General features: G+C 33.1%; 3 protein-coding genes across 3 annotated transcripts; 1 reads left to right on the top strand and 2 right to left on the bottom strand.

Annotated features, from left to right (window-relative positions):
- Positions 1–1,352: 1,352 nt before the first annotated feature.
- Positions 1,353–3,814, bottom strand: LOC104894527 (40S ribosomal protein S29). The gene is made up of 3 exons (XM_010680781.4): positions 3,615–3,814; positions 3,437–3,536; positions 1,353–1,550 (listed from the first exon to the last, which is right to left on the bottom strand). Exons 1-3 carry the CDS (start codon positions 3,674–3,676, stop codon positions 1,542–1,544), a joined length of 171 nt encoding a protein of 56 aa, XP_010679083.1. The 5' UTR covers positions 3,677–3,814; the 3' UTR covers positions 1,353–1,541.
- A 3,002-nt stretch (positions 3,815–6,816) lies between these two features.
- Positions 6,817–9,325, bottom strand: LOC104894526 (40S ribosomal protein S29). The gene is made up of 3 exons (XM_010680779.4): positions 9,168–9,325; positions 8,961–9,060; positions 6,817–7,016 (listed from the first exon to the last, which is right to left on the bottom strand). Exons 1-3 carry the CDS (start codon positions 9,227–9,229, stop codon positions 7,008–7,010), a joined length of 171 nt encoding a protein of 56 aa, XP_010679081.1. The 5' UTR covers positions 9,230–9,325; the 3' UTR covers positions 6,817–7,007.
- Positions 9,326–13,584: 4,259 nt separating this feature from the next.
- LOC104894525 (uncharacterized) lies at positions 13,585–17,409 on the top strand. The gene is made up of 9 exons (XM_010680778.4): positions 13,585–14,017; positions 14,679–14,883; positions 14,972–15,062; positions 15,262–15,398; positions 15,479–15,722; positions 15,825–15,929; positions 16,060–16,242; positions 16,345–16,549; positions 16,679–17,409. Exons 1-9 carry the CDS (start codon positions 13,765–13,767, stop codon positions 17,179–17,181), a joined length of 1,926 nt encoding a protein of 641 aa, XP_010679080.2. The 5' UTR covers positions 13,585–13,764; the 3' UTR covers positions 17,182–17,409.
- Positions 17,410–19,031: the final 1,622 nt, after the last annotated feature.

Here is a 19,031-nt window from a genome sequence, read left to right as displayed (position 1 = left end):
GTATCGTATGTGTTGAAGCAGTTGTTGCAGCTGCAGCATCAGCTTCAACCTCAACCATATGCACAGCCAAAACCATCACAATACACAGAACAATCACAGCACCTACTTTGTTTGCCATTATGTTAATTACTTCAAAATCTTCACTTACTTAATTTGTTGTTGATTATGTGCGAGGGTGATATATTATGAGTGAAATGAAGATCTTATTATTGGAAGTTAAATAAGGCTTAAAAATCCTAATTTTAGACAGTTGATAAAAACAAACGAATAGATAGGTCAAAGGATTACCTATTTTAGTAATAGATCTCTTGGCAACACTATACATTAGTCTAGAAAATTGATGGTTGTATACATTTAGTAATATATCATTAATTTGTTGGGTAACACTTAAAGTTTGTTGCCACAAATATATCTACATCTCTTATTGACATTTGTTGTTCTCCTACACGAACATATGTAATTATCACAACAACTAAAAAGAGGACAATTTACATTATACTCTTAACCTTTCCAATATTTCTACAATAAACAATGTATTTCAATAAACGGTTTAATCTCGTTTTTGGAGTAGAACTATTACATATAACATGTAAAAAAACGTGCATTGTTATTACAATATGTTTAAAATTTGTCAAGATGAAAATTCCTATAATCACTTGCATAGTTATATGTATATGTACTTTTTGTCCAAGATTAGTTTAAGCAATTGTTCTTACTAAATATTTAAGTGATAATCATTTATATGATATATCTAATCAACGATCTTGCCTCCTTTATTTATTTTAGGATATACAATATGACTTGGCATATCTATGACGCGAAATCAATACAACGTTAACTTTTGGCAATCTATACAAATATATTAAAAAGCGTGCATAAATAAAAAAAACTTGAGTTTTAGTTCATATAATCCATGTCAATAAAAAAATTTAGAAATTGTATAGTATAGGATTTGATACGAAGACCTCAAGTACATATACTAAAGTCTTAACCACTAGGCTAAGTTGTCTTTAGTATTATTATCATAAAGTATTATATTAATAAATGAAATTTTTTCTTACCTGAGACATATCCCGAACCTAATAACTAGTTTCATTAGAAGCGTGCGCAAATCAATGCTAAAATGACACATGGCAGCTTTTATTTTGTTAACTTAACTTATCCCCAGTTCATAATAACATTTAAGCTAAAACACTCTGAAAAGACTAGCTTCATATATGCTTCTTTCCACTCAGAATTGCTGAGTGAAGTCAACTTACTCCCAATCAAAAACGAAAGCAACTACTCAAGCTATTCAATTGATAGATGAATACCCTGATTTTAGCAAATCAAGAGTGATGTGGAACGGTAGGGAAGTAAAACCATACTATTATATTATCTGAAAATCCAAGATTGCTACATTAAACAGAGTCTAGAATTTCAATATGGATGGCTGAGTAGTTCACATCTTTAAAAGTCACACAATATAGAAAATTGATTCATAGCCTAATCTAATAAGAACACTTCAAAACGTCTTCTGCAGAGGATTTCCATGCTACACTTTAGCGGTACTGAAAAGCAAAAAACGAACAAAAAAACAAAAAGGTTAGACGATTTGATCTAACACACTAATTAGAAAGAAAGCATACAAGTATACAACTCAACCTACAAATTAAGGCAAAATGAAACCTAAACTTCTTTCAACCAACTTTGACATTACGTCCAGTTAATTGCGAGGAGAGCCTGATCCCCATGATGGAGGTCAGAGTTCCGGAAGAAGGAAAAGCGAAAAACATGTGATAATCTCTTGATGTATGATGTTCAGCTCAAGGCATGAAGAGCTGTGTTTATGTTCCCTCATATGGAAAGCAAATACAAGACATTCCTAATCTAATTAGGATAGGAACTCTAAAGTAGAAATCTTCTTATCATTGCATATAGAAAAAAGTCTCAGTTCAACACTTCACAACCAAAAGCAATAATGCAGGATATGTTATAAATCCATAGAAAAGGTTTGACAAAATTATAATTTGCATATATTACTCCCTCAAAACAGTGTCAGATCAGTGCGGAGGCCATTCAACTCACAATTCCCAGAAGGAGCCAACAACAATAGCATCTATTTGTGCTAAGGATTTGATACAGAACTCCAAAACCAAGAAATTTCGATGATCAGTATATATATAAGATTAATCCATCTAATTAGCCCCATTTCACTTTCTCAAAGGAACAAGTTGTTATAGTCAAGTCACGGCCCGTTTGGTAGTCGTTAATAAATTGTGGTAATGAGAATGGATTTTAAGTGTAATTTTATTAGGGAAGCACCCTTAAAATCTCCATGGGGAGGCATTTTTTTCTCCATGGACAAGCAATCTCACCCCTAAACTTGTGTTTTTGTCTCCAAGGGGAAGCAATTTTCATTACCACTCATTACCACCCTACAAGGTGGTATTGGATGGGAATGAAAATTCAAAAAGGAAAGTGGACACTTTAGGATAAATTAGCATTACCATGGTAATGGACAATGATATTTTTCACAAATTTACACACAAATTTATTCCCATTACCACCATTTATGACCAACTACCAAACAAGCCGTCAGACCAAATAAAGTTGGGAAAGAAGTCGCATCTGTCACACTTTAAATCTTCATTTGATAACAATACACTCTAAAACATTTAGGACTCAATAGACGCTCAATGACGCAAAAGAACTAGGGAGAGACAAAAAAAAAAATGGAACTTTATATTCATTTTCTAGCGATCTTTCAACTTTGATCATAATTCTACGCAGTCTAAACACAAATCATAACCATAAGTTTCCCAATGACAGCTATATGATCAAAGATGATACAACCATGACCCAGATAAAACCAGCACTTCCTATCATGTTCCATATCTCTTCAACTTCCTATAACCATACTCATTCACATCCTCAACAATATCAGATACAATAACCAAAATTTTCAGACTTTTCAGTAAAAGTCATCTTTCCACCACTTCTAAAAGCATCAAATCTTCTCCAAAATAACTCTGCAACTTTAGCAACAGAATGCCACATACAAAAATATACAGCATATACAAACCCCAAATAACACACTCAAATACAAGAATTACCCTTCAATACACGCAGTGATGCGATAAGTTACGCCAAAATCACTTCACTAAAAGCTTGCTAGATCATAAAGTATCACAAAGATATGATTATATGACATTCCAATATTCCAAACATTATATTAGTCCCAAAAATATGATAAACACTAAGCATAAAAAGTCAATCTTTTTACACTTCAAACTTAACTAAATCATGATAAAACATAATTAACTCATCATTAGTTTTCTCATGACAATCGATCAAATCCTTTCATTAGAACAATCATTAATATACTACATAATTAACAATATATATGCAATAAATCATCCAAACAAATAGTAATTTTTTTATAAAAAAAAAATACCTTAATGAAACCAATTTCCTTAGCATTGCTACGGAAGCATTGTCTGCAACACATCAAACCATACTTTCGAATAATTGCGTGAGGATTTCCGCAAACACGACTGTAAAAAATAATTAATTGAGCACAAATTCAAAAATATATAGTATGGGAAATTAAGAGAGAGAAAGAGAGAAAGTACCAAGCGCGAGAACCAGGACCATAGCTCTTAGGGTGAGAGTTCCAGATGTTAGAGTGCCCCATGTTTTTGAGGTTTTTCTCGGCGCTGCTCTGATCTTTGGAGCAAAAACCCTAGATTAGATTATGAATTAGGAATTGCTGGTGAATGAGGGCAGAATATGACAGATGGATGAGGGTTTTATAAATTTATTCTCTAGTTGAATTTGACCCGCTATAGGGAACCCTTCTGGCCTTTTTATACTCGTCTTTTTTTTAGATGATTCGTTTTGATTTTAAACACTATTTACATTTGTATTTTTGATTATATTTTGCTATTTGTACTTAAGAAAAAATATAATCATGTAGGATCTCGTTAGATTCGTCTCAATGTAGATTTTTACAGTATTAACTTGTATAAAGGATTAAAATAGTGCATTAGCATGTGTGTTCAAGAAAAACTGGTCAACCAAAAAAGAAACAGAGGTAGTATTTGGGTGGAGGTGGGTTAAAAAGTTGATGGTTTATTTGTTGGACGGGAGTAGTTATTGTGGTAGGCCCATAGATCATAGGAGTATAGTAGTAGGCTAGTAGCTAATAACACTTGTAGCTAGTGATGAAAGTTATTCAGATAAAAATGAAATTCAATTCAATCCAAACAAAATTAGTAATTCGGATTAGACAAAAATTATGTTTGGAGTAGATTCTTAATGAGTTTGTTTTGAAAAACTTGGATTTTCGGATTGAATTGTTTGAAGATGATTGTATACAAAAATCCAAAATAAATCGATATTAGATAGGTCTTCACTTATATAATTATAATTGGGTTTAACAAATTCTTTTTTAAAAAAAAATAAATGGTCACGCTGCCTTTCCATTCCCTTATAACCACTACATAAAACTTTATTTTGATGTTCGTGCTTATGAAAAACTTTATTTTGATACTCGTGCCTGATTTATTTCATCGGGAAAATGAAGTTCTAAAAAATTGGATATTTCGGATCGAATATATCGTCTGAAAATTCGGTTTGGATTGAAATCGAATTAGAAGATGGAAATCCAAATTTTGTTCGGATCAGGTTGGAATAGGTATAAGTTTAATCTGTACACTGAAATTCGGCCCTTATTTGTATCTAGGGATGTCAATGGGGTGAGTCAAGTAGGAGACTCACCCCATCCCCCAAGTAGTGCGGGATGGGTCTAGGTTTGGTGGGGATGGGGCATGGATGGGGATGAAAATTGTACATGCATCTTAAGCGTTAAAAGCCCTTCTATGCCCTTTCCCGACTATTCTCGAGTTGTAGGAGAGCTTCCTTGCCTAGCCTATGCTTCAAGACCAGTTTCAACCTTATCACAAGGTACGAAGGAGCTGAGTTGCGTCAGTCAGGTTACGAAGGAGCTGAGTTGCAAGACTCTGGTTACGATTAGCTCGGTAAGACAAGACGGCATTGGTTGTCGCGGTAATGGGTGGTGGAACGGTTGGTGGATTTTATTGTATGTAGATTACATGGAGTGAAACCCTCTTAGAAAGAGCACCACGTGGACGTCATTCCTTGTTTAGGAACTCCTTTTAATATAATATATTAATATAGACTATAAAAATTCATGTTATATATATTATTATTAATCTTATTTTGCAATATGTAAATTTTTAATATGCGTTTTGACTTCTCAATTTCCTTTTTTTACTATAGTATGCTATGAAGTAATATTTACGCATTGTTTGACAATTGGGAGGATAGTGCGGGTATGGAGTGGGTACAATGCGGATATAAAGCGAGCATGGGTGCCCATGCAGGTAGTGGGGTGGGGATGGATCTTGAAATGTCCCTCGCAACGGGTGGTGGAACGGAGATGCGGACGAAAATTTTATGCGGGTGCGGTGTGAAGGATCATCCTCCACACCCGTCCTGTCTCGCCCAATTGTCATCCCTACTTTAGTGGTAAAATATCAACTTTTAAAAGTTAATTGTCGAAATTTAAGCTTATGTAAAGTTAGTGTTTCTAGTCTTTGAGTACTATCTATACAAATGTATTAAAAGGCGTGCGTAACAATGTATACACGCCACGTGACACCTCTGTTATTCCGCTAGAATTGTCCAATGTGTACATAAGTCATGTCAATTAACAAAAGTAAAATTAGCTTGTAACAAGATTTGAAGTTTTGAACCCATGACCTTTTGATGTTATATATGACACAATTACCATTTCAATCAACTTTTAATCATGCTTTAAGTATCCACATTATTATATTTGTACCTTTTAAATATTGAGTATTCCTTAATATATTTTAAGAGGAATGGAAAAGAATGCATATCAAGATCGAAAAACAGTATCAACACGGAGCCAACGCCCGGACCTAAATACTAGTATCTACCTCAAAAGGCATGTTGAAAAACAATATAAAGTTGCGTTTAGATATTCGACCAAGGTAATTGTGAAAATAGTAAAATAACGTTCTAAGGTACCTTGTAGCAATTGAGGTTGTATTTCATAATAGTTCTTTAAAAAATTAAAATTTTAATAGCATTCTGATCAGATTTTAAAGGTTCAACATATATAATTTTTTATCTTTAATAGTCCAGCAACTATTTTTACATAATATTAGTTCTTTTAAAATTATGTTGATAGAGTGATAGCTAATTTTTTTGCATATCTTCTAGAATGATTGTAAATGACCTTAACAAATAACAACCATTAATTCGCTTGGTTGATCAATGTTTCTAGTTTTCAATCTACTTAGCCCATTTAAAGAAAACAGTGCAGAAGGATGAAGGTTGGATTGTTCCTAGACTTATCAAAAGGTGAGAATATTTTGAGAACACATTTAATTTAGGGATAATCAGGCTCGAACGAATGACTTCCACCACGTCAAGATGACACTCTACCACTGAGTTATTATATCCCTTCCCTCTCCCCATCGAAAAATAGAACTAACTAATCCTAAGGCAAAGAGTTGAGAAACTTCCAAAAGAATTGAACGAGGAGTTGTATGAGGTGAAAATCTCATTGTTTACACAATTGTAAACACATATAGTAGTTGTACCTATGAAATGCTTTCAACCCAAAATTTGATGAAAATAGGAGAGGATTTTAGGTGAACTTTGGAAAGAAAATTTGATCTTCCTCAATATTGGGAGGAATAAAGGAGACTATATGCAAAATTATTCATGATCCATTTCAAAATGATGGGAAGACAAGCCAAGAGACTCTTAAACAACATACGATTTTAAAACAATAACCAAGACTATATTTTCATAACAGCAAATCGTGCAAAATTTTAATAACAAAATATAGAGGACCATACTGTCCATACATATCCAGTGACCTTTGCCTAAAATCAGATATTAAAATGATCCATTGTTTTGGTCTACGGAAAAAAAATAAAACTTCTTCTGCTGTGGAGTCATATTGTGCATCATCGGTACTGAAAAAACAAAGTAAAAAAAAGTAAGAATACATCTCAAAGGGACCAACATAGAGCTCCAATTATAAGAAGACAATCCCACAAATTAATAATGAAAATCAACCTTCTTCAAAGTCAGATTGTTAGTAACATCCAAAGGCAATGAACTAAATTGATAGCCATCTCTCAAAAGGTTTAGCACAGTAACTAATTATCCTTAATTCCTCACTATTGAACAAAAAGGGGTAGTTTTCTCCTAATGACGGACTTGATAGGCAGTAATATACGACAATAATTTTAATAAGTTTATATTTACTTGTGTGTTGTGTCAACCAACACACAAATACCATCGGGATTGGCATGAGACTTTCTTACAAAGACATACTTCCTCAGTTATGAGATAAGTGAAACCTTTCTCTTTTATGTGAGAGCTTTGTGATAGAAGTGTTTCACTTATTTCGAAACTGAGGAATTACAAAATTCATGACACATTACCATAATTTATAACCAGAAACCAAATTGGACAGTAAAAATTGGGGCATAGCAAAATTGGGGTGGATAAAGCATGGGACAAGCCTTCTAAAATTTAAACTTCTCCACGCATGAGCCATGAAGTGCAACTTCTAGCAAAGGTCAAAAGTACATCATCACCAGCTTATAATTTGGAAGGCGACATTTGCAAAACAAGTGTAACATAAGTTCCAAATCAAGTTACAATTGGAGAAACAAACATCTTGTACGTGATATCATGAGAAAACAGTTAACCATACTCCATACATTAAACACCAAAAAATGCATCATGGCCCACATATCAATCCTCAAACTCATGCTTCCATCATCCTTCTACAACCAGCATATATTTGTCTTTGAAGCTTATAGCAACTTCCCATCTCCCTTTACATCTTAAAAGCACCTGTAAGGCTGTAACCCCACTCTTCCCTATCCTGTTTTGAGCTCTTTAACTTCCTATGATGATACTCTTCTATGTGATATGTAAGAAACAGCAAAAACAGATCTTTTAGCTTTAGGGCATGTTTGGTGTAAGTTCTTTTAGTGTTGATACAAGAAACCATTTCAATTACATATTGTTTGATATGAGGGGGGTATTAATTTCCGTTTCTAAATGGTAACTATTTCCACCTAATGGTTACACTTCTCAACCCTATTGTAGCCACGATCTCCAGAGTTGAACCAAACATGTAATTAAATTTTAAAATCATCTTTCCTCCACTTACTCTCCATAAGCATTTGTAATTCTCCGCACTAACTCTAGAATTTTATCAGTAAAAGGCCACATTCAAATATACAAATACAGCGATATGAACCCTAAATATAAACACAAATCCAAGAAAAGTAACTATACAATACAAGCAGTCGAGCGAAAGGTTAAACAATAATTCAATTCTTTCCAGTTGTTTAAACAAAAGATAAGCACTCAAGTTAGGCGAAAACCATTCATTGAAACCTTCCTAAATTGCATAAAGAACCACACATCCTCCATTACAAATCACCGACTTAACAAACATTATATATCACTCCAATACCTAAAATTAAAAATTTAATAATTTCCAGAACCATCTAATCCTTATTAAGCTTAACAACATATACTTACACCGTTTCCTACTAGTGAAAAACTTTGACTTTTGAACTATTAACACTTGAACTATTCACACACTTCATAAAAATAAAAGTGATCATGTAAAATATTGTTGGATTTGTTTCAATAAATTTTTTTATAATACCAACTTTTTGTAACTTTTATAAATACCATGAAAGTTAAACTGTTGCATTTATTTAGAAACGAACGTTAATACTATAGATGCATAAACCATCATGATCAACAATAAGCTAGTATAAATGAATCTCTAACATTTACAAATCATGGCTAATACACTTCAATCATTGTCTATATATATTCTGATTGCAAAAAAAGCCAAAATTATCAAAAATAAAAAAAAAAAATACCTTAATAAAACCAATTTCTTTGGCATTGCTACGGAAGCATTGCCTGCAACACATCAAACCATACTTGCGGATGATTGCGTGAGGGTTTCCGCAAACACGACTGTCCAAAAAAAAAAAAAAAAAGTGGAATTAAACAACAAATTTAATTCAGTACAAATTCAAAAATTTATAGTGTGGGAAATTAAAAAAGAGAGAAAGAGAAATTACCACGCGCGAGATCCAGGACCATAGCTCTTAGGGTGAGAATTCCAGATGTTGGAGTGCCCCATTTTTTTTTTTCTTTCCGGCGCTCTGATTTGGGAATAAAAACCCTAGAAATTTTAATCGTAGGTGAATGAGGGGGGGAAGATGAAAGATGACGGGGTTTTTATAACTTTAATTCGTTGAATTTGACCCCAAGATGAGGAACCCAACTTGCTCAAGGCCCGGTCCGGGGTACTTTAGGCATTGATTATTTATTGTAGGCCTCGATGAAGGTCTTGTTGAGTTCGGATTCTCTATAGTTTTAGGGAAACGATAGAGTTGTATCTGAGCTATATATTTTAAAATCAATGGCTCATATTGATAGAAGGAAAGATTTAGGAGTGAATTTTAATGAGATAAAATAAGGAGAATTTTGAAAAGAAAATATATGCGCCATTGATTTTTTATTCAATGGTTAATTTTGCTCAAATTCTACCTTGTAGAGTTATTTTACAACTCTAGTGAATTCAAACATGGTCTTGTTGTAGTTATTGAATAATCATCGTGTTTTTTTAAAAAGTTTGGATTAGCCTTAGGCATACTTGATTAACAATAATTATCGGGTTCATGCAAAGAATTTGGCCCGATTGGACTATGTTTTCATATCGAGAATCCTTTGCAGATGAAGAGATATCAAAGGGGCTTCTTACTTCCCAAAGGAATACTCCTATATCTCTATTTCAACGCTAGCTTATCACGAATACGCAAGAAAAGCACGAGATGGGCCATTTATTTTGGTAATGATTTGGCTCAGTTTACTTATGAGCACCTCTAGGTAGGGATGAACATTATCTGGATAAAAGTGAAATCTAATTCAACCCATATCTAATTAGTTATTTGGATTGTTCTCAAACTATGTTCGGAAATTGAGTTCTTTTACAAAGTTCGTTTTTCGGATCGGTTTGGATTGAAGGTAATTGGATCGAGGAAACCAAAATAACTGAATAGCAAGTAAGCCCTATATTGTGTATTTGGGATTGAGCTTAAGTGATTTCAATAAAATTTATGAATTTGTATAAAATATTTGTTGTTATTACTGAAGTATTATGGGATTGTATGAATTACTTGTATTATTTAACACTATATTTTAATGATCGTGCTTACATTATTTAATTTCATCAAAATATTAGAGTTCAAAATTTTGGATATATCTTATTGAATCCAATCTAGTGTTTGAAATTTCACGTTGGATTGGTTTGGACTCAAACTCTGGTTGATTTCGATTTGGATTGGAAAATCGAAATCCTATATATTTTTTTTTCCATATTGGATTGGACTAGGCCTGGATCCAAACTGTACATTTAACTTTCACACCCACCTCTAGGATTTAGGAAGTCATGTTTTGCGTAAAAGAAAAAACCATACAATGTGCGATTTTCAATGTACTATTATATTCAATTTCCATAATAAATTATGATTTACAAATTTGCATACATAAACTTTCAAATGAATACCATCCATGGATCAACCCGGCCAAACTATACCTACAGTCTACAGAGTACAGACTCCTTGGAAAGGAGAGTAAAGGAAGCTTCCATCCCTAAAGTGTCACGACTTGTGACCAATACCATTGAGGGAGTTTATAACTTAATTATAAATTACAAATAATTTTATGATATAGGGTGCGTTCTGTTCAACTTAAAAAATTAAGTTTCAGGTCCAATAAGTTCAGATAAGTTCAGATAAGTTGCAATAAGGTCTAATAAGGGCAATAAGTTCCAATAAGGTCTAATAAGGTCCAATAAGTTCCAATCAGGTGCAATAAGTTTCAATCAGGTGCAATAAGTTCCAATCAGGTCTAATAAGATCCAATAAGTTCCAATCAGATCTAATAAGGTCCAATAAGGTCCAAATAGTCAATGTTTAATAAAAATTTGTATTATTATCCATTATTTTGTTATTCATAATTTCATATCACTATTAGTTGATTATGTTATTATTAGAATTTTAATTAAAGTACCACAATTATTATATAATATTATACTTGTATTAGTGTATATTATTTTATTATTTATTCGTATTATGTTTATTATTTTATTATTTATTTGTATTATGTATATTATTTTATTATTTATTTATATTATGTTTATTATGTCTATTATTCATAGTACTATTAGTTGATTATGTTATTATTAGAATTTTTTATTAAGGTATCACAATGTATAGTATTATACTTGTATTATTGTCTATTATTTGATTATTCATATTACTATTAGGTGATTATATTATTATTAAATAATATTATAATCATGGTCAAATAATTAAGATTATGATTGGTGACTTCGTGTTTGTGTCTCTAATGGAGTATTGGAGAATAGCAAAAAACAGAAAAAACAGAAGGAAGAAAGGAGAAGAATTGAATGAAGCAATGTTGCAAAGCAACGGTGATTTGAGCATTTTTTTTCTCTTTCTTTTTGTTTTTCTTTTATCTTCTAATACATTCATATAAATGAAAGGAGAAGAAATGAAGGAAGGAGTTAATGCTATCTACTTATCTTCACATTAATGAAAGTGAAGTGAGAATTTTTTATATGTGCCAATTTTAATTTGTTAGCAATAAATGTTAATTAATTTTTGATTTTCTACTAGTGTTTTATAAAATCAAAACAAGACTATTAGATACTTCTTCCGTTTCTTTTTAGTTGCAACGGTTTGACTTTTACACTATTCACTAACTCTACTTAGTTTATGTTTGGTGATTTATAGTTAAGGAAAAACATATTCATGTGGGAACTTGTTAGATTCGTCTGAATGTATATTTTCCGAATATATACTTTTTATAATTTTTATTTATCGGTAGTTAAACTTATTGATGATTCAAAATATGCATTGGCAAGCGTGAAAGTCAAACTGTTGCAAGTAAAAAGAAACAGAGGAAGTATATTAGTGGTGATTGGGGCTCTCCCTCCTCGTTATTAAAAAAAAAAAGATATATTAGTGGTGAAAGTTATGTATAGGCAAATATATAAATAGTAAATTTTTTTGTTAAAATAGTTATCATAAAAGATAATTAATAATCATTATTTTTTAAAGGACGAATTATAATAATTATTACTCCATAAAATTTTTTGAGGGGTAGTATTTACGTTAGTGGTAATATTTATGTTATTCATGGTCAATGTTTTTGTCTAATGAGGTCAAATAAGTTTCAATCAGGTCCAATAATGTCTAATAAGTTTCAATCAGGTTCAATAAGGTCTAATAAGTTTCAATCAGGGCCAATAAGGTCTAATAAGTTTTAATAAGGTCAATAAGTTCCAATAAGGTCCAATAAGGTCCAATAAGTTCCAATCAGGTTCAATCAAGTCCAATAAAGTTGAATCAGGTCCAATCAGGCTTAAGAAGTTCCAATAAGTTCAGTTCAGGTTCAATAAGTTCAGTTCAGATAAGGTCCAATAAGTTCAGGGCCAATAAGTTGAATAGAACGCACCCATAATGTGGCCAATACAAGCTAAAATAAGGTAACAAAATGTTAATCAAATAAGTGATGAAGTTTTTATCTCATACTCCTGTTTTTTCTTTATTATTATTATTTAAATTGTAAGTGTCTCAATTAATTTGACATATATGTCAATATAAAACTATGACTAATAATATATTTAATTATCAATATTTATAAATTATAAAAAATTGATATTCGAAAGCTATACATTGAGATGATTTCAATAAATACCTACATAAATATTTTTTTTTATTATGTATAAATCATTAACATTAGTCAAAGTATTTTGTGTGAATATTGAAAAAATAAATTTAGATAAGGTACTTAAAAAAACTTAGTAGAGAGTAATTATCTAAAACACTACTTGTAACACTAAGGCTCCGTTTGGTAGGGTGTAAAACGTTTTCTTGGAAAACTGTTTTCCTCTATTTTCAGTTTTACATTGTTTGGTTGACAAAAGAGTGTAAAACCATTTTCTCTTGGGGTAAAATTACTATCCCAGTGATGGAAAACCATTTTCCTTTCAAAATGAAGGGAAAACTATTTTCCTTATCTCTCTTGTACACTTTTCTCACTACCTCTTTACTTTTCCTTTCATTTCATCATTTTCCTTACATGAAACCAAACAACAGAAAACTAATTTTGGAATTGTATTTTCCATTGTAAATTGTTTTCCATGAAAATCATTTTACACTGAAAATGTTTTACGCTCTACCAAACGGAGCCTAAAAGCTACTTAAACCACTACCTTGCAAACACTGCTATTTTTCTTAATTAGAGTTTCTCATCAAGATATCAAAAGCAACTTCAAAAGCTTGTGCCGAACACGCCAGACTGTGAAATTATTTGGAAGTTGTTTTCTTTATCACTAGATCTACTAAAGCTGACGTGGAAGGTTAGATAAGTCATTTAGATTTTAGATACTGCACAACGGAAGATTCTGGTAGTTAAAAAATGAACAACAATCTTACAAATTTTTTCATTTTTCATTGAAATTAAACACTTAAGTCCAATAGCATAGTTTTTGGGGTATTTAATAAATATAAGATCTTGAGCTAAAAATTGAAGAAAAGAAAGAAGAGTTGCAGGTAGTTTAAGCCTTCAACAATTACAATAACAATGGTGGATTATCGAAAGGTACTGTTTGGTGTGTGTTTGATCAATGTATTGTTGATTTGGAGTTATACCTCGGCGAGGCCGAAGTCAACGCCAATGGCCGAACCATTGACGAAATACAAAGATCCAAATAAACCAGTTGAAGTTCGAGTTGAAGACCTTCTTAGTAGAATGACTTTGGAAGAGAAGATTGGTCAAATGACTCAAATCGATCGTTCTGTTGCTTCTTTTCATGTCCTCAAGAATTACTCCATTGGTAATTTTTTTGTTTTCTTACTCTTGTCATTGGTTATGTTATAATACCTCCGATTTTACCCGTATTTTTTTTGGATGTCCTTTATTAGTTTACCCATTTCTTTTATTTCTATTTTTAGAATGAGACCAATGACGGATCTTCAGTAGGGCAGGCTTGGCCTGGTCCCCCGTAAGTTTTGTTTTTAAAAAAAATTTAAGCTTTATAGTTTAGAGCTCAAAACCTAGCATACAAAAATAAGTTACACGATTTCATAATATATTATTGTGGAAAAATCTAGCCCCTGTAACAAATCTTTCAAGATCTGCTACTGAATTGGATCACGAACTTTTCATCACACATATATCCAACTTTAACATAAAATAATAGTTACTCTTTCCTTCTATGTCCACAATATTGTTTTTGTTACAACTTTGTGCAAAAGAAACGGGTAAACTAATAAAGACAGGAGGGAGTATTGGGTTAAATTTGGGCTGCCAAACCATTTTATTGAGGTTGGGATGAGTTTGTGTTGGTGAATCAATCTCTATATTTGGGTGTTATTTATGAGCCAACATATGATTATAATTTAAGTCGTTTTGAGTTTGGATTGGTCAGTGTCTCTAAATATATTTGGGTTTGGGTTTTATTAACGAGCCATCATATGATTATAATGAATAAGCAGGGAGTGTGTTGAGTGGGGGAGAAAGTGTGCCTTTCCGAGGAGCAACAGCTAAAGATTGGATGAACATGATCAACGAATTCCAGGAAGGTGCCTTGGCTAGTCGTCTAGGGATACCGATGTTTTATGGAATAGATGCTATTCATGGCAATGCCATTGTTTACAATGCCACTGTATTTCCCCATAACATTGGTCTTGGAGCTGCTAGGTAACTTACTACCATATAATTCCACTCTTTTATAATTGATGTTGATAGTTGAACATAATGTTGAAATGGTTACTTGTGCTGATTATAGAGATGCAGAACTTATCAGGAGAATTGGTGCTGCAACTGCCTTGGAAGTTAGAGCTACAGGGATTTCATACGCGTTTGCTCCTTGTATAGCCGTAAGAATCTGTACAGTACAAGAGCTTATGTATCTGCATCAGTATATATTTGAAGTTGAATTCTGTCTGACAAACGGTTGATTAGTTTTGCATCAGTATATTTGAAGTTGATAGTTTTTGAGAAACGGTTAATGATAATTCTGCATCTGTATATTCGAAGTTGAATAGTGTCTGACACATTGTTGATAATAATTATCAGGTTTGTAGGGATCCAAGATGGGGTCGTTGCTACGAGAGTTACAGTGAAGATCCTCAGATTGTGCAGGAGATGACAGATATAATCTACGGTTTACAGGGTGAAAATCCTAAAAAAGGCATACCTTATGTTGGTGGAAGGTATGATTTATACTACATGAACATGTATCAGAATTTCTGCTTCAGACCGTTAATTCAGATGCATGTGTATGTTGTTACAGGGACAAAGTAATAGCTTGTGCTAAGCATTATGTGGGTGATGGAGGGACAACTAATGGCATTGATGAGAGTAACACAGTTGTAGACACTGCTGGGTTGTTTAAAATTCATATGCCTGCTTACCTTGATGCTATCAATAAAGGTGTGTCGACGATTATGGTCTCCTTTTCTAGTTTGAATGGGAAAAAGATGCATGCTCATCGTGATTTAGTCACTGGTTATCTCAAGAACACGCTCCAATTCAAGGTGACAAATCACTTACATGGCTGACTCGCACTAAATGCACTGTTTTTTTCCTCAATCTCTCCCACCGATGTGATTCTCATAAGTATTGTTTTGAACAAGTAGGGGATTGTCATCTCAGATTGGGAGGGACTGGATAGGATGACTACTCCAAATCACGCCAACTATACAAACTCTGTCTTGGCTGGAATTCAAGCTGGATTAGACATGGTTAGTTACTTCATCATTGTATACTTTTTAGCTAGGCTTTGGTTAATTATCATCTAGCACTTAATTTTTGCTCCTTGCACCTCAAAGCTGCAACCTTCCACAGTTGATATGATGTTTGTTAAATTTACAGGTTATGGTCCCCAACAACTATAATGAATTTATGGACATACTTATCAACCTGGTTAAGAACAACTACATTCATATGGGACGCATTGATGATGCTGTGAGAAGAATTCTGCGTGTCAAGATCATTATGGGTCTATTCGAAAACCCTATGGCTGATTATAGTCTGGTTCATGAGCTTGGAAGCCAGGTAATGGCCACATTTGCCAAACTGCATGTCATGGTCCCTTATGTCATCTGCTGCTTCATCCGAGTTTCCTTTCAGATTGACATCTCAGTTTTGATTTTTCAGGCTCATAGAAACTTGGCAAGGGAGGCGGTAAGAAAATCTCTTGTGCTGCTTAAGAATGGCAAAGAAGGTGATAGCACATTACTGCCACTTCCTAAAACAGCATCAAAGATACTAGTAGCCGGTACCCATGCTCATAATTTAGGTTATCAATGTGGTGGATGGACAATTAGTTGGCAGGGATTTCTGGAAAATAATGACACTAGAGGTAAAAGCTGAATTGTTGAATTAATTGTGATTTTTTGATGATTATCTGCATATTCTAATAGCTTACAAAATGCTTCTATTTCCAAAAGATGACAATAAAATGAAACATACCTTTTTTTACATTGAGCAGGAACTACAATACTGGATGCTGTTAAATCAGCTGTCCACCCAAGTACAGAAGTTGTATACAAGGATCACCCAGATGAAAATTTTGTGAGCTCCAACAACTTCACTCATGCCATTGTCGTAGTTGGTGAGCTCCCTTATGCAGAGTGGCAGGGAGATAGCCAGACACTCACAATGACTGAACCAGGCCCTGCCACCATCAGCAATGTCTGCGGGTCTATCAAGTGTGTCGTCGTTGTTATCTCTGGCCGCCCTATTGTCATCGAGCCTTACATGGCTTCCATTGATGCCTTAGTTGCTGCATGGTTGCCTGGTACAGAAGGACAAGGAGTTACCGATATGCTGTTTGGTGACTACGAGTTCACTGGAAACCTACCAAGGACATGGTTCAGAACAGTTGATCAACTCCCCATGAATGTTGGAGATCTGCGCTATGATCCTCTTTTCCCCTTTGGATTCGGCCTGTCAACTAACAAAGTACGCTTATCAGTTAGAGATTCAATATGAATGATAAGATTCCTGAATACTTAACCAAAAACAATTTTTATTTCAAAGAATAGAAGTATTATACTGTTACTGGTTTGGTTACACTTAGGCTATACAGACATAAAGTGACATAGAAAAATTCTTTCTGTATAGTATTTCTAATTTTGTGTACGTGTAATGGTGTAAAATACATCAAAAACTTGTACTTCATATATAAAAGAACCTGCAAATTTTCTTTGGGTTCAAATACCATTACCTTTGTCATCTTAATTTAAATCATTTCACTTCAGTGCTATAATTTAAATCATGGATTGAGTATGTAATTCCTTTATTATTTTTAAGCTGAGGGAAAAAAAAACACTAGTCAATGACTATATTATATTTGTTGTCTTGTTGATGCCTAGATGGTGCTTCAAAAAATTGATGTTGATGTAAGACTATAATCTCCCGGAATATAGATAGTAATCCTGGCTATCCTGCAGATTTATCGAGACCTCAGGGACTACCTCAGTAGATAGTTTACCTAATACTCGCTCTAGTCTTTATTAGTTTATCCGTTTTGACTTTTGATACTATTTACATACATGACTTTGACTATTTCTTGTCATTTGTATTTAAGAAAAAATATAGTCATGTGAGATCTTGTTGGATTCGTCTCAATGTGTATTATTCAAATATCAACTTTTTGTAATTTTTACTTATCGAAAATTGGAGATAGTAAGGTTCAGATTAGTGTCTCGGTATATGTGCTCCAAAGAAATAGGTAAACTAATAAAGTTTAGAGGGAGTATTTGCAACAAGTCCAACTAATTGGAATTGCCAGAAAGTTAGGCAACTTGGGTATCGTCATTCAAGACTTTAACCAACTTGGGAATGGCATTTGATTTTTTTACTTTTTAGGTTACCATAATAAGGGTATATTGGTAAATTTATTATTAAACAGCCAACAGCCAAAGAGAAAAAGCTACTCCAAGTCGCTTTTGGCTTTTGGCTTTTGGCTGAAAAGCTGGCTTAAAAGCCAACAAAAAAGCCACAAACCAAACATATTTTTTGGTTGTTTGACCAAACTAAAAAGTCAAAAGCCAGGCAAAAAGCCATTTACCAAACACCCCCAAAATGTCATGCACTATTACTACTACATGAACTTGGGTATGAGAAAGCCCAATCTTTATGAGCTTAGCTCATAGAGTCATTGACTCTACTCAAATGGCTAGCTTGAAGAGTATATAATAGGGGAGTGCTATCTTAAACTTTCTTAAACTTCGCCACTATCATCTACATCACTCCTACAATTATTGCACTAGAGAGAGTGAAAAATACATGAAACACAGAGATCTTATCACTACCATTACTATCCATCAAAATTATGTCATACCTCGTAATGTGCTTGTTGTCTTTATTTGTTGGCAAGTTTGGCTACGTCGTAATGCTTGGCTTTTTAGGAAAGAAAATATATAAAGAGGAGAGCAGTCTCACGAGTCACGACTAAGCAATGCTTGGTACTTTACCATTTACATGCACCAAATAATAATCAACATTACGATTATGCTTTTGAGTCCAATTTTGCTCTTTTGAGATCGTGTTTATAAGAGGTTTTGTGATATCTAGTGATAGAATGTTTGATTATATGGTGCTTATTTGGTCTTTCTAACACCCAACACATCAGTTTTCTTTGATATTATTACTAATATATCTTTCACTAAATTTATATATATAAAGAATATATGTATACTTCTTTCACTATCCTATAATTGAAGACAAAATTATGCTACAAAAAGAGAACTGAAAGTTTAAGTAAACGACAATTATTAGGTGACGGTTTCAAACTCAAAACATGGAAACTTCTCTTATAGTGTTATGTTCACATAAAC

This window comes from Beta vulgaris, chromosome 5 (genome assembly GCF_026745355.1).
Source record: "Beta vulgaris subsp. vulgaris cultivar EL10 chromosome 5, EL10.2, whole genome shotgun sequence".
In the NCBI taxonomy this organism is placed as follows: Eukaryota; Viridiplantae; Streptophyta; class Magnoliopsida; order Caryophyllales; family Amaranthaceae; genus Beta; species Beta vulgaris.
This window is presented reverse-complemented; position numbering and strand designations above follow the sequence as displayed.

Bases quoted from the DNA above. Each gene is read 5' to 3' on its own strand.
- LOC104894527 (XM_010680781.4), bottom strand. From the start codon at position 3,676: ATGGGGCACTCTAACATCTGGAACTCTCACCCTAAGAGCTATGGTCCT. The intron at 3,537-3,614 runs GTACTTTCTCTC...TATTTTTTACAG, and splicing joins GGTCCTGGTTCTCGCGCTTG to TCGTGTTTGCGGAAATCCTC.
- LOC104894526 (XM_010680779.4), bottom strand. From the start codon at position 9,229: ATGGGGCACTCCAACATCTGGAATTCTCACCCTAAGAGCTATGGTCCT. The intron at 9,061-9,167 runs GTAATTTCTCTT...TTTTTTGGACAG, and splicing joins GGTCCTGGATCTCGCGCGTG to TCGTGTTTGCGGAAACCCTC.
- LOC104894525 (XM_010680778.4), top strand. From the start codon at position 13,765: ATGGTGGATTATCGAAAGGTACTGTTTGGTGTGTGTTTGATCAATGTA. The intron at 15,399-15,478 runs GTATGATTTATA...ATGTTGTTACAG, and splicing joins ATACCTTATGTTGGTGGAAG to GGACAAAGTAATAGCTTGTG. The intron at 15,930-16,059 runs GTTAGTTACTTC...TTAAATTTACAG, and splicing joins TTCAAGCTGGATTAGACATG to GTTATGGTCCCCAACAACTA.